The sequence below is a fragment of the Strix aluco genome, chromosome 6, assembly GCF_031877795.1.
Source record: "Strix aluco isolate bStrAlu1 chromosome 6, bStrAlu1.hap1, whole genome shotgun sequence".
NCBI lineage: Eukaryota > Metazoa > Chordata > Aves > Strigiformes > Strigidae > Strix > Strix aluco.
In genome coordinates this window covers 13521328-13536432 of record NC_133936.1, presented here as the reverse complement: position 1 = coordinate 13536432, position 15105 = coordinate 13521328, and the positions used below count along the sequence as shown (strand labels likewise).

At 42.8% G+C, this 15105-nt stretch overlaps 2 protein-coding genes across 5 annotated transcripts in view; one reads left to right on the top strand and one right to left on the bottom strand.

Annotated features, from left to right (window-relative positions):
• HSPBAP1 (HSPB1 associated protein 1) overlaps window positions 1–7308 on the bottom strand; it is a 37806-nt gene extending 30498 nt beyond the window's left edge. For 2 of the 4 annotated variants that reach the window (XM_074828746.1, XM_074828747.1), the window contains exon 1: window positions 6944–7308. In XM_074828746.1, coding sequence (XP_074684847.1) covers window positions 6944–6980 — 37 coding nt within the window. In that variant the 5' untranslated portion in view covers window positions 6981–7308. Of the gene's footprint in view, window positions 1–6602; window positions 6835–6943 lie in introns of those variants that run through there. The other 2 variants (XM_074828750.1, XM_074828748.1) reach the window with 2 other exon arrangements.
• A 103-nt stretch (window positions 7309–7411) lies between these two features.
• SLC49A4 (solute carrier family 49 member 4) overlaps window positions 7412–15105 on the top strand; it is a 71133-nt gene continuing 63439 nt past the window's right edge. The window contains exon 1 of the mRNA XM_074828745.1: window positions 7412–7877. Within this exon, the coding sequence (XP_074684846.1) occupies window positions 7505–7877 (373 nt within the window). The 5' untranslated portion in view covers window positions 7412–7504. The remainder of the gene's footprint in view (window positions 7878–15105) is intronic.

The window sequence follows — 15105 nt, the reverse complement described above, 5'->3', positions numbered from 1 at the left end:
TGTCCTTACAGCTCCTGCCATTTGAAATACCCCCTTCCCCTCCCACTCCCCCAAATCCAGGAAAATTAGGATATGTGCAAGTGAGAGAAGTCACACTAAATGTATTTCCAATTAATTCTGTATACTTCTTATTGGCAAAATTGCTGAAAGCAAAATGAAACACAATGAAACTTGTTGGATAAATGGCATTTCATTTTCTTTTGAAGGAGAAAAATACGGTCTTTGACCAAAATCTTTCATCAGGATATAAAAGTTTCTTCAAAGGAAAGACTCTTCTTCCTTAAGGTAGGCTGCTACAGTTCCACCTTTCTGTTTGGGGTGTAAATTACACCCACCTGCTACTGAAGAAATTTAGTAGCAAAGCCATTTCTTCCCAATACCCCACTGTCACTGATACACATTTCTCACATTTCCTAATAGATAGGAAATTTAATACTAATATAACATTACGATTGAAGGTAAGGGAACTGGCACGTCAGGGAACTAACGTCTATATTTCTAAGAAAAAAAGAGTTTGTTCATGTTGTAAGTAAAGTTTATTTCTCTTTTTCTGTTCCTTCTTAGTAGTAAATATGAATGCACTACTCGTAAATTGATGAATGCACTGTATAAAATTTACTGCCAGAAACTGTAACCATGTATGACTACTGTTGTCTTATCCTGCAAACTTGACTGACAAGAACTTCAAAATGACAGCAACAAAAGAATCTAAATCTTCTAAAATACACCATTTTCCCATAAGCAATTGTAGTAAATAGTCAATAGTATTCTAAAAATATGTTTTTCCCCATAAGCCATTGTAATAAATAGTCAATAATACAACTGCGCCTTTTAAATTTGATCCACCAAGGGGTTATGATGGAAGCATACATGACTTTGTTCACTATTATACTACATAGGATACAAATTATGATAAATGACTGAGTCAATTAGAGACATAATTGTCAGAATGGAATTATACTTTAAAAGAATAAAACAAGTATTTCTAAATTACATTAATTATTGAATTGAAAGAAATGAGAGAGACCCACCATGTGAACCTCAAGAACAGTTTCTGAAATGCACAATAACCAACATGCACTATCAGGGTATTAGGTTCAGGGATTGCCATTATTATAGGCATATTAAACAAAAAGTATCGCTATTATCCCATCTGTTTACATCATTCCATTTCTTTCAGCATAGGTAAAACAAGCAGAAGCGAGCTTAACTTTTGTTTCAAGTTAAATTTTCTCTTTATAAATGTTCTCATGCAGCAACATGAAATTTGCCTGTGAAAACCCGTTAACAGTGTATGTTTTGAATCTGGGCATTCATATAAAGAATGTAAAATCTTGCTTTGACATAATGTAGAGTTAAGGATACATTCGACCTAATACAGCTAACCAAAATGTGAACTACCAAACTCTTCTAATTTAATTTTCAACCTTAACATTTAGTTAGTTCTGCTTTTTAATATAAATATTAAAACCTAAAAGAAACTCTGTTTTTACTGAAAAAGCACAGCCTTGTTACATAGAAGCTTATCTTTCACAACTTTATAATACAACAAGCAGCTGCTAGTGGTGTCAACATATCTTTACCATCTTCCCTCCAGAGATTTTCTTTCTCTTTTCTTTTTCAAATAACAACTGACTGCAAAGTTTCTTTATCTGTAAACACCAAGAGCTAAATATCAGAAAAGATCAAGGACTCTCTGGGCCCAAATCTCCACTCAGATGTGCATGAACTCTTGTTCTAATCAGCTGCACCTGCTTTTCTGGAGACTGAGGGTGACCTTTAATTTTAGAAGAAACCATAACAGTGCTGCTGCTTTGACTTTTGGAAGCTTCTTGTGATACGCAAAATTTACCAAAACTCAGTATTTGTCAATCTATTACTGTATCTGGAAAAGTCCTTTCAGTAGAGGTGTTTCAATATTTTCAGATTCCTTTTAAACATTTATGTCACTATGTCAACCATTGACTAATTCAATATCAGTATCAGAAGCAATAATGTCTTCTCTATATCCAGTCTTCAAAAGCACACGGTACTTATAAATTTAAGATAACCCCCTGAACATTAGCACTTTTATACCAAGACACCCAAACTGCCTTACCAGTGCTCCTGTTGAAATAATCTAATAGAAATAAAAATCTTGTGTTACTGTATCTACTCCCAAGAATCTCACTGTGTCTGTGATCACAAAGCATAGAATAATTTAATCTTAAATCATATATGACCCTGTTCAGAAAAGCACAGACACAGAAATAATCAATTTAGCTGCTTCTTTCTATACAGAATTACGTGATCAAGAGTTACATTTCCAAACAGACAAACAACATTTTGTGAGCATTATGTCTTCAATATGCATCTGATCCCAAACACCTACACAGACAATCAGGTCTTCAGAAGACTCATTTGGAGAGCACACAGCATACCTATTGTATGACAGCCAAGTCTGACTAGCCAGGCCAATAGAAACCAACTCCCTAATGCCTACATCATTAAATATATCAGAACAATAATTAAGTTATTCCTTGCTGCTTCAGTGGAAGACAAAAGGAGAGCAATGACAAAGTCTGATCAGACATGAGAAACACATTCACCAGAGACACAATGGACAGACCAGTACCAGAGCAGTATGACTAGCTCTTCTCGCTGGCATCAGAGGCAGTTCTAGTCCAAGGAGTCAGGTGGAGATTCTCACCCTGTATTCCCAACTCAAGCCTGACATCCTCATGTGACTCAGTTCTTTTCCATCATTCTCAGGTTTTCGGGAAGACAGGAAACCATAAGTCTTTGAAACTGGTTTTCCCCTAACACAACTTTAGGATGCCAAATACTCTACTGATGTTGTTTGCAGCTACTTGCACATGGTGACCCTGAATAAAATGAAAGAACATAGGGACCATGGTCTGTTGAGGCTGGCGCTCCAACATAACATTCCTAAAATACCTAAGACACTGAGCCTGAAGGCTGTCTGAGTGAGGTAGGGAAGTAGCCATCAAAATTAGCTTGGATGAATGACATGCAGCTTCCACCTGCCCCTCAAAAAAGATACAATCATCATCTACATGTTCATCGTTACTTGGATGATGAATGGCAGAACAAGCAGAAACGAAGTACAAAATGCTTTAAATGTACTCAAAGACCAAGTTAGGTGTGACTTTTGCATATTTCTTTTGAGAGCTACAGTAAAGAACCTACAGTGCGGTCTACAGGGAATCTGGTGAGATGTCTTCATTGGCCAACCACAAAGGTAGAGTACACAAGAAAAAGGAGCTACCCCACATCTCCCTAAAGGACCTTGCAATGGGCTCTGGCTCACGACAAACCTAGAATCATCTCCACTACAATGGTCACTTTGCAATGTGGATATACACAGCCTGCAATCAAAACATACAAATGAATGCCCACTGGATAACATTGATATTTGAATTTAAGAATAAGCTTTCGTAAGCTGAAGATGTGTCTATATTTTTGTTTCTTGTTGATACTAGATAAAAGAAAAAGGAAGCACTGTAAAAGCTTTTTCCTCTGGAAGTACAAGGAAATAATTGTACGACGTTAGAGCTGGAAGTCTACCTATCTCTTGATATAAAAGAAAGGTGAGAAAAGATGCTGAAAGGTACAGAATGCACAGATTGGAAGGTGCCCAAACCAAGCCCAAAACAGAGCAGATCCTGAACAACCTGTTCCTAAGTAACTAAAAGAAAAGGGATATCAAAACCTAATGAGGGAAGAACAGGATTTGCTCACACCTCACAGGCTCACTTTCAAAGGTGTTGTTCAAGACAGGGGGTGTAAAGAAGAGAACCATTACAGCTCCCTGCTACACTAGTGCTGTTTATGGCAGCTCTGACACGACATTATCACAACTCCAGCTGAAGTCTAGCAGTTGATGGAATCCCTGCAAAACAGGTCTCCTTTTGGGTGCTGGAAGGAATATTTGTAATTGGCTAGATGCCACTTTTGAACCTTTGAATGAAGTTCGGGTCCTGCCCATTTTGTGCCAAAATGCTTCTATGCTTTGTAGGGAATACAATCAATTGCTACTTGTCAGATTGCAAGATACGAATTGCCACGAGAAAGTACATCATTGTACATGATGTTAGGAGTTGTTGGGAGGGAGGTGTAAGAAAAGAGGGGGATGCTGAAGTTCACCGAATCTCTCTGAAGAAAGTCGCAAGGAGAGCAAATCTGTCAAAAAGCTGCTGTGTGGAGAGAGCAAATGGCACTTCCTAATGCACTAGGAACTGGGGGTTGCACCACGGTGGGGATATTCTCCTGGACTGCTCAGCTCAACCATTACATGATAGGTATGTTTAAGTTAAATTAGACTCTCCAGATGCCTCAAGGTTGTAACAAACCTGTCAAATCCTTCAGTTTATCTTAATAGGTCAGGCTTAAATCAGCACAGTCTAGGCGCCAACTCATAAGCGGATCAGCCAGGCCTGCCTCAGGGATGGGATGAGCATTTGGCAGCAATAACAGCTTCAGCCATGTAATTTTTATCCATCACCACTAGTCTATCAGAGCTCCAGGCCACCAACTCCTCCTAAGATGAATTCCAAAAGGTTTTAGGCTGGACACAGAGATAGGAATGAATACAGAGATGCAATCACCTTGAGAGATTTTACGCACCTACCAATGGATACGCTACCGTGGTCGGGCAATTAGTAAGCGGATGGGTTTCTGTACCACAATTTTGGATCTGGGAGCCATTAAGTCCATGCAAGTCCTGCTACAGGCACGAAACTTCTGGGCCAGGAGACAAAATAACCTTTCCACTTGCCTGAATATATGTGCACTTCATCTGATAATATTCACATCTCTTTAGCTACATTATAATGAGGTTAAAGCAAGAAAAGATTTCCCCACCCCAAATATTACAAATGTCAGTAATGAGAACAGTAAAAATGTCACCACACAGAGAAAAGAGTGAAATTAGCATATTTAGAGAAGTATTATACCCATGAGTGAAATAATGCAATCAGCTAGCTGCAAGATAAAGCTAATTTGGTTTCCAACAGTTTATCAACAATGCACTGCTCCTTTACATTAACAAATTTAAATGGTACCATATCCTGCAAACAAGAATAATTCACACAGAATATTACACTGTGTTAATTAAATAGCTGGAATAGAAAAGGTCAGGCTATGACTGAAAGATGCGCATATGGGTTGTGAAGCTATGAAAAGATGGAGCGATTTCAAATCAAGCAATTAAAATAAATTATTTAAATCATGATTAAGTCAACAGTAAATACACCTAGATTTTTCTGAGCCTATTTTGACAGCTCCTTTTTTCAGTCGCTGTTTCTCAGGAATTTCTTGCTGATCCACGCAAGAGCCAAAATATCTTTAAACCCATCATAAGATGAGACTAAGTTACCAAACAGTTATCCTGCTTATATTCAAGTTTTCATTTTACTATGCAGTAAGAGGCAAGAGGCAAGTTTTGCAGTTAAAGGACACTGCAAAGCCCCACTTGCCTTATTTCTAGATGGGTTTCCTGCCACTAGAACAACCAAGAAACCCCCACAACTACTACAGTTAATTGAAAAATGTTCAAAGAGAGAAGTATTTTTTCACTTTGTTTACTTCTGCAAATGACAGCACTTTGTCTTTGGCATCATGCCACCAAATCAATTAAATTATAATAGTAACAGAGCCATTTAAAATTGAAGGAACATTCTGGCATGGGCTAAACTATGCTGAGCTGGTAATGTATGAAGAAGACCTAGTAAAACAGGGAATTAATCTACTTGGAGCCCCAAAGCACTATTGGAATATGCATCCATCGGAACCAAATCTGAATCTCGTCCAATATTTTTACTGTATTTTTGTCACTAAAGTTGTACACAGCAAGCTCAAATTTTGTTACTATCCGTATGTCCCCTTGCTATTAAATTGTGCATGAATTTTAATTTTCCTGGGGAATTTCCTGAACTTTTCTAGACCAAGTCTCATTTTCTTTTTAACCATAGTTTTGCTGATTTCAGTTGGTATAAATGTCCTTTTTGCACCTTCAGTGCAACTTCTAATTTGAACCTCAGTCTAGCAGAGCTGTGTGGGCTAAACAAAATGCAATGTCCGTATGTTTTGGGAAGAATCTCCTGGGAATGTGTGTGGTTTTGGCTGCAAAAACGTGGGACAAGCACCATGTGTGAAATTCAGTTATGCGCTGCCCAGCACATCCCCAGTTATGACGTTAACACTGGATTTAAAACCAGCCCGCGTGGATCCCACTGTTCAGCTCTCTCCAATTACGTATACTGGCATTAATCAAGCCAACTTCCAGACTTTGTGACAGAATGCCTAAGCAAGCCAAACTGAAACACCTAATTTTTTCAGGGAAGATGAAGCACTGCACAGCATACGAGCCATTAATTTTATGACAAGTGCAGATGGTAGATATACAGCTAAATACTCACACAACCTAATGGAATGAATATATACTTCAACTATTTAAATGATGATAGTTTCTAATGAGCTTAGTGTAGCCCACATGATGGTATGTTCACGCGAATAATTTTTAAATGGATTTCGGTGCAGGCTGTAACTGAATCCTACTATTTTTTTCCCCCCAATTCGGACCGTGGCTGATTTGTATCCACCTGGACACGGGCCGATTTACTTGTCCCTTGGAAAGGAGAGACACCCCAGAGCGGCTCTGCGGCCGCGCTTCCCTGCGTGGAGGTACCCTCGCTCGCTGTGGGGCCAGCCGAGCTCTGCCCTCCGCGCCCGCAGCGGTAACGGGCCTACGCCCGCCAGGGCCGTTTCGGAGGAGGAGCTGCTGAGCAGAGGCCTGGAGACCCCCGCGGCCTGCAGACAAGCCGCGCAGCCGGGCCCGGGTCTCGCCACGCAGCCGGGCCGCGCTAGGCCGCAGCGCGGGGGGCCCGGGTCGGGTCGGCGCCCTCCGCGGCTGGGCGGGCGCGGAGCGGCGAGGGGCACCTACCCGGCGCGGAAGGACGGCGGCTCTCCGCCCCGGCCATGCTCCGGCGGCTCTCCCTGCGGGGCGGCTCCGGCGGGCTCAGCTCGGCACCGCCCGGCCCGCCGCGCGGGGCGGAGCCGCGGTGGCAGCGTGACGGCCGGGGCTGACGGCGCCCCCGAGGCAGGGGCTCCCCGGCCCCTGCGGCGACACCCGAGCGGCCCTTGACCCCCCCCCCCCCCCCGCCCCGCCGGAGCGGGTCCCTGGCCGTCCCGGAACCCGAGACCCCTCTCCCCGCGGCGTGACGGCCTGCGGCTCCCGGGGGCTCCCCCGCCCCCCCCACAGGCCGCGGCTCTCCGCCGGCCCGGCGCCCTCCCCGCAGGCAGCGGGCCCGGCTCTCCTCCCCGGCGCCGCTTCCCTCCTCCCCTCGCCGGCAGAGGAAGGAGGCGGCCGCCGGCCCTCCCCGACCGCGCATGCGGCTGTGCCGGGCCGGGGCAGCGCCGTCGCGCTCGGGGGCTGAAGTGTGGGTGTCCCTTCCCCCGGCCCTGTCCCCTCCTCCCCGGCGGGCCCCCGTCAGCGCCCCCGCAGATGGGCTTAGGCTGGAGCAGCGCGGAGGAGCGGCAGCCCCTCCTGCCGCCGCCGCCGCCACCGCAGCAGCAACGGCGGCGGCCGCAGCCGCGGGGACCGGCGGGGGGCCCGGCGGTGCCGGCGGCGGTGCCGGTGCCGGTGCCGGGGCTGGCGCCGTTGGCGGGCCGTGTCTACGGGCGGCGGTGGCTGGTGCTGCTGCTCTTCTCGCTGCTGGGCTTCGCGCAGGGCCTGGTGTGGAACAGCTGGGGCCCCATCCAGAACTCGGCCCGCCTGGCCTTCGGCTTCAGCGGCTGGGACATCGCCCTGCTCGTCTTCTGGGGGCCCATCGGCTTCGCGCCCTGCTTCTTCTTCATGTGGCTCATGGACAAGAAGGGTGAGCGGGGCCGGGGGCGGCGGGGCCGGGGGGTCGGGACTCCCCGCCCCGCTCCTGCGGCTTCTCCCGGGCCTGGCCGGGTGCCGTGGCCGTGACCAGCGGTGGTCCTGAGGCCGGGGGAGGGGGCGCCGCCGCCCGGGGACACCCGTTGCCCTCGGGGCTAGTGACCTCGGCCTTAAGAGGGGATGAGTAATACTTTATTTTCAGTACACTTCTCAAACAAAGGCACATCAAAAGCCATTCCCAAGGAAGGTATGCAAGCTGTTCCTAAAGCTAAGGGGAATTACGGCATCATGGCTGAGGTGTGGGTCTGGAGGAGATACGCTCCAGTCTGGCATGGCCATGCGGGTATTGGACCCGGAGATGGTCGTGTTCTCTGGTAATCAGCTGTGAAACAAACACCCATGTTGATGGTTGGATCAAGTAAAGTCAGCGGTCAGGGTGGCCACTGCATCTTGAAAGAAATGCTTCATTTTTAAAAGCAAGCTGGACATGAAGTTGGTGGTTAGCTTTTAGTTGCACTAGGGGGATGCAAAGATAGAGAACCTAAACCAGAAGTTGCGCGTCAGGATTTCAGAAGATGAGCACGAGGGAGAGTTTCCTAATTTGTTTTCAGGCCATTGCGTCTCTGTAGCAAACTACTGAAAATGGCGTTTGTCTCTGGAGAACTTCTCCAGGGCCTGTGCAGTTCAGCTGTGGTCACCCCAGGGACTGCTCTGGTGAGGTCAAGTACCTCTGTTTGCAGATATGAGCTTTTGGGCCTAAATCCACAGAAGCATTTAGTCTTTTAACTCCTGTTTAAACAGGCCTCTAAACAGGAGATAGGAGCCTACGTACCCTTGTGGCTCCCGATGTTAAGTGCTACTCATTCCATTTATTTAGGAATTAATAGCTCATTTGTGGGGAGGGGGGGGGGAAAGTGAAGGCAGGCAGGGAGAAAAGTTGTATCTGAGAAGGCCTGTGTCTAGAAATTGGAATTGCTTTTCCTAAAACTGAAGAGGTGTTGGGGGAATAAAACCTATTGGGCTGAAAATACGTTCTCCAAATGAGTCCATGGTGGTTGTACAGCCAGTCTCCTCTCAAGCAATTTAGACTTAAGTCGATGTCTGTCTAGACTGCTGTATAATAGTGTTGTTAATTATCTTAAAATTAAAGTACGTTTTTTTGTTTTGTACAGTGAAGACATTAACTCTGCTCATGGTATGAAGGAAATAAAGCTAAACTTGAACCTATGCTTGTAGAACTGAGTGTATTTTTATTTCTTCATTTTCTACAAAGTTGATTTTGAGCAATGCAAAAAAAATACTGGAAAAGTTTTGAAGTAACTTATGGGAGAAGAAACATAAGTGTTTTGTTGTTTAATGTGATTAGTTATGTAGTTGCTGGATTTCTTGGTTTCACACGTAGCTTGTTTTAATGAGAATGTGTATAGAAGTGTTTTCCTCATTACCTTAGCTGATTGCTTGGGTGTTTTTTTTAAATTTCCATGTTCACAGGAGATATCAATATGAACTACCCCTTTGCTCTTGGTTTGATGCTTGCCTTGCTGAGAGAATTTCGGTTGATAGCCTAAATAGAGCATCTCAACTCATTGGCTTTTTGCATACAGAGTATATAAGGGCTTTGGAGCATGTTCTTTGCTCAGCAGCAGATTTTGTGGGGGCCCTGTTGTGTTTCATGCTGTTTTTCGAGTCTGGATGATTGCCACAGAGAATGGGGTGATGTTCACTTTGGAAGTGACAGTTGAGTCCTTACCACTTGGTTTCTCACGGAGCAAAGAGGAGAGCTACTGCTGCCCAGCTCTCCCGTGGGGCACGTTTCCGCTGGAGCACGTTGCAGGGAGGTGTCTGCTCTTCGGAGTATGTGTTCCGGCAGGAGTGTGATTCTACTGCTTTGAAGCTGTAAAGTTGGTTGGGTCTGGCTTTGGAAGGGCAGTATGTCACTTGCTTAGGGGTACAAATGCTTGTTGTTACACCAAATTTACTCTCTGTACCAAAAATATAGAGAAATGACACCATTTACTCTCTGGCTTCGATCATCTGTCATTGGAGTTAGCTAGCAAAGGAACTGTCAGGAAGAAAATGTATTTGTGAAGTGTCAACATATAAAACCTGGCACATATCAGAAGTATGACACTATAGATGACGCGTGTCAGAATTTGAGAGGAGATTCTGCTGTTAGATAGTCCTATACTTCACAGTCAGAGGTATATCTGATATTGATAAGTAGCTGCCTGCTGTCAGTGAAGTCTGATTTTTTTGTTATGATGCTTCAGACGAAGTCCAAAAGTACTTGTCTTTTTGGGTTTTAGTTGTTTATTGTAGCATGTAGTTTGAAATATAAATCTGTTTCCATACCAAACTTCTGCTGTTATTATTTTTGTGCCTGTTCCTTATTTCAGTACTGCTTATAAGGGTTTGGTAACTTTTTTTTAACCTTTTAACTAATTAGAAAATAATCAGCAATAGGTATGTTAATAATCCTGTTTGGAAGAAACATTTCTTGGGCTGCGTGATTTAGTTCCATCACAGCTTCTCAGAGAAATGTGGGGTCTTCTATGAAGAGGGGACAGCAGTGTTTATTTTTAGTAAGAGGTATGCTAAATAAGGTCCAAATGATCTGTTCTTCAGTTCTGTATGGAAGGGATCTAGGATGGAGAAATTGTGATTATTTTTTTGTTGTTGTTTTCTAACTTCAAAGGGTTTCTTGGCCTTTGTGACCTTTTCCCTCCTGGCCTGCCAAGTGTGTCTCCTGGATTTTTTGTGGAGGTCTGTTTGCAGTTGACACAGGCAATGCAGTTGGAGAATGGGAGGAATACATGGGCTGGGAAGGGTGTGCAGATGGTGTCACTTTTGGCTCCCTGGGGAATTTTTGCAGCAGATACTACAGGCAACCGTATGTGTCCCCCAAGGACTGATGACCCAGAATGGATGTTGGTGTCAGAAGCAGCATGACAAACAGTCTTGGTTGGCTTAAGCTCATGTTCCTGTGGATCTATAGGGACTTCCTGTTTTTTATGAAACTGAGGGTGGGTTTTCATCAGGAGTGTGGTGATGGTCTTCTCAAGGCTGTGATTGAAGAAAAATCTTACTTGAAGGTCTGAACAGACTCAGAAGGAGTAGAATTTTTTTTAAGGGTGTTAACACTGTATTTTAAAGGGTCTCTGAGGCATTGGAGGAAGCCTGGATTTAGCTGGTGTTTCTGTAGGGCGTTTAAATTGAAAGCTAGTTTATAGGTTTTGCTCAGCTCTTGTCATTCTCAAAAATACATTCATTTTCAGACACTTAGCAAGGCTTATGTATCACAGCTGGAAGTTCTTTGGGGAGTGAGCCGTGTTCCCGTTCCTGGCTCCCAACTTTCCCTGGTTGAATGGAGACTTCTGCCAGGGTGCTCTTCCTCAGGAGCCTGGGGAAGCTTTCCATGCTCCTTGGCTGGCTGCTGCAATAGGGACAGCAGTGGCATCCATGACGTTTCCTATTCCTATTCTGGGATGGGTGCATGTTGAAACTCAGGAATTATGTTTACGTGTGTCATTTTTGAGTATGTGCCATTTTGAAGTGGCTTTGAACACCCTTTTCCGTAAGTAGAATTACAGGTGTTGTCTTGATTGGTTGGTTTCTTAGTGAAGAAAGGTTAAAAATGGAGTGGGCTGTGGAGCTACATGTGTCTGATCTGGTGCATTTTCTTTAGCAATAGGATTAGAATCCTTGTTTAAATGATAATTACCTTTAGAGATTCAATAAGACTGAAATTAAATGAGAAATGACTTCAGTGTGCTGTTGGAGGGACCCTTGTTGTTTACATGATTAAAATTAGCTACAATTTGTCACATGATGCTTGAGTGTTTATGGATGTTTTGTGCCTTGAGTGTTTCATTTCCTGGGAACTGTAAATATAAGCATACAGAACTGTTAGGATGTTTATATATCTAACTCAAAATAGAAAGCTTACATAGTTCTATGGATCTGGTTCACTGGGTTTTTTTATTAGTTAAGTTCATAACATTGCTAAGTGAGACCTAGAAGCAATATATAATGTCAGTCTTCATTATGTTCCCATATAAGCAAGAAGAGGCAATAAAGAATGAAATACTTTATGATAATTTACATTAAACAAATTGAATAGAATGGTGATATTTTTCATTAATTTTTGGAATACAGTGAACACAGTTTTATATTGAGTTTGAAGAAATGTGACATACTACTTGTAAAAGTGAAATGTGATCTATTTCTTGGTCCTTTGTATAAAATGATATATGCTTACATGGGTTGCATAGACATTCTTAGTAACTTTATTTTGCTGAAATTAAATTTACATAGCATTGTTATCCTAGTGATTAAATTATGAAGTAGAGAGAAGACTTCAATAATCAGATTTTGGTTTTTAATGGAGATTGGCTTATCTCTTGAAACCATAAATGCTTTTACTTGTATGAATAGTTTTTCCTTTCCTGAATATCAAACTCTTGATTTCATTGCTGTCTCATAAATCACACTTCTGTTTCCTTCTCTGAGACATTTGATAGTTCTTATCTCTTCCACCTGGGAATTTTGAGGTTAAATCCTTTAATATAGTCTGACAAAATAGTCATGAATATTGAGTATGAGTACTAAATCAGGCCTTGCTAATATAAAAATGTCTTAATAACTATTCTCTGTATAAAATACATGCAATGGATAAAGAGGATTCTGCAGAGCAGCTTTCATATTTGAAGTTCCCAGATTTTCACTTTGTGCTGCATGCATGGAAACTCAGATTTTACTTTCAGGGCACTTTTGGACTCCTCTAACCCACATCTAGGGTCACTGGGTCAGAAGGGAGAAGGCTTCAAGTGAACTTGTTCTCACACTAGATTTTCATCTAGGAATTGTTTGTGAAATGCTTTTGGGTTTATTTTGAGAGATGTGAAGGTGGGTACAGAGAGCAAAGAGGAAGCAGGTGGTTGTTCCAGAAGTCAGTGGAAACATGAATGATCAAGTGAAGCCAACATATGGGGAAGACTTTCTTTCTCTTAAGTGTTTCCATTGCACTTGGCATCTCAGGGTCCTTGTCTGTCATTCAGGCTCTCAGACAACATGGTAGTAAATATAAATCAGACCATGTTACTAATATCTTAGAAAAATTGCAGCAGGTCTAGTTGCTGATAGGTATCACTGTTGGTATAGATGGATAGGGTGAAGTGCTTTCCATGGTGACACTCACAAGAACATGCAGAGTTTTTAATGGAAATATTCATAGTTCTGTTGTGTCCCATACAATCATAAACACATGGGGTTTTGATTAACAGAAGGAGGACAAAAACAGGTGAATCGCAAACCTTTAAAGTTTGGGAGTTTTCACCTTGTGGTGAAGAAACACATTTTCAGCTCCTTTTTGTCATGATCTCAGAAATAGACTTTTCTTATCTCAGATGCACGACTGCAAGATATGTGGCCAGTATTTCAAAATGACCGATTTGATAATTCATGGGTAAAGTTCAAGCGTGAGCCTCAGCTAAAGATGCCTAGGATAAGACTCAGCGTAAGACTGTAAGACTTTAATATAATTTGGTGAGATCAAGCTAAAGGATTTACACACTTCAGCAACACAAAAAGTTTATACAGACATTATGGTTTTGGTAGGTTAGTACAGCCTACAGGAAAGAAGTGCCCATGGGAAAACTTATAGGTGTGGAAACGTGGGTAGAATGGCAAGGAGCCAGTGAGAAAGGAGAAGTGTGATGTTTGTGGTGCTTGACTGATATATGCTGGTATTACAGAGAGCAGTCTTATCATAAACAACTGTTTCTACTCGGTACCATTTATGTTAATGGCAAAGGTCTTGTTAACTCCAACAAGAGCAGCAGAAGGCTCTCTCGGATTTAATGAAAGCTAAATGTGAACTTAGTGCTTCACTTTAAAAAACAAAAGGGGGGTGGTGGTGGAAAGAGAATGCCTTGACTCATATGAAGTGAAAGCTCTATGTATTTGGTGAAAAGACAAGTGACTGATGCACTTCAACCAAAGCAGAAGTTTGAAGGAAAATACATGTTTTACCTCAGTCTGTTCTCTCATATCCTGTGGAGATCTGCTGCATACTATGAACGATGCATATTTCATTGTCTCGTAAGTGATACTAATCCACACCTATCAAATTCCGTGAAAGGGATTAATTTTCCTAAGCTAACAAATCTTGGAAGAAATGAGGTGAAGTGTTGTTTTTCATGTGGAAAGATGAAAGAAGCAATTAGAGAGCTGAATATAAGTAAGTCCCACTAGAGCAGATATTTGATCAGCTTGATTTTACAAAACTTACTTTGATGAGTTGCTGGTGTGTGTTTGTGTAGCTATACTTTTCCACCATACCATCAGAAGAAAAGAAAAAGGAGGACTGAATGAAACTTAGCTTTTGTTGCTTAATTTTTATGTACTGTGGCTGCATGAAAGTCCACAGAGCACTTGAGCAAGTGCTTGTAGAAGTGAGGACTCATTAGAGAATTGATTGGCCCACCCTCACTGGAGTCAGGCATGCTGCAAAAGACCACTTGAGATACACAGAGTGATTAGCAACATAGAGTGGTTTAATTAGGATCTGATGAGTTGTATTAACTTGATGCCACTATGATTCATCATAGCAATACTAGCTTGATTGTTAGCAGTACTTCCCATACCTCCTGATGGGCCACGTTGAGTTGAAAGCATCAATCATGGCTGTAGACAGATGTCCTCTTCTGGAGCTCGCTCCTTCTGTTAGATGGTATCACCTCCTGTCTCTTTGCACCATGTTTCCACAGACATTTCTCTTTGTACTGCTGCCCTTCACACAACTGCCATGCTCGTTGCACTCTTCGCACGCTTCTTTGCAGCTGTGGCAGTGGTGCTAGGACAGCTGTTTGAAACACCACATACTGAAGAATATCAGGAAACTGCATGCTGGATTTAAAATAACTTTTTCATGATGGAAAATAAAATCCTAATGTGTTTGCATAGCTCATGTGAGAATAGTAACAGCCATGTTATCTGAGGATAACATTATCTGGAGGCTTTGGTGCACTGAGCATACAGGCACAGTGAATGTGGGGTATGTAACTTGTTGTGCCTTGATGTTGACAAACATGAATATGGAAATCATTTATCAGTGTATAAATACGATCCCTTACTTCCATTATGCAGCTGTTAACACAAGCAGAGTTAAAGCACTTAAGCATCCTAGAACTGGGTCAGGACGTAACTCCAGTTACGAAGGTATT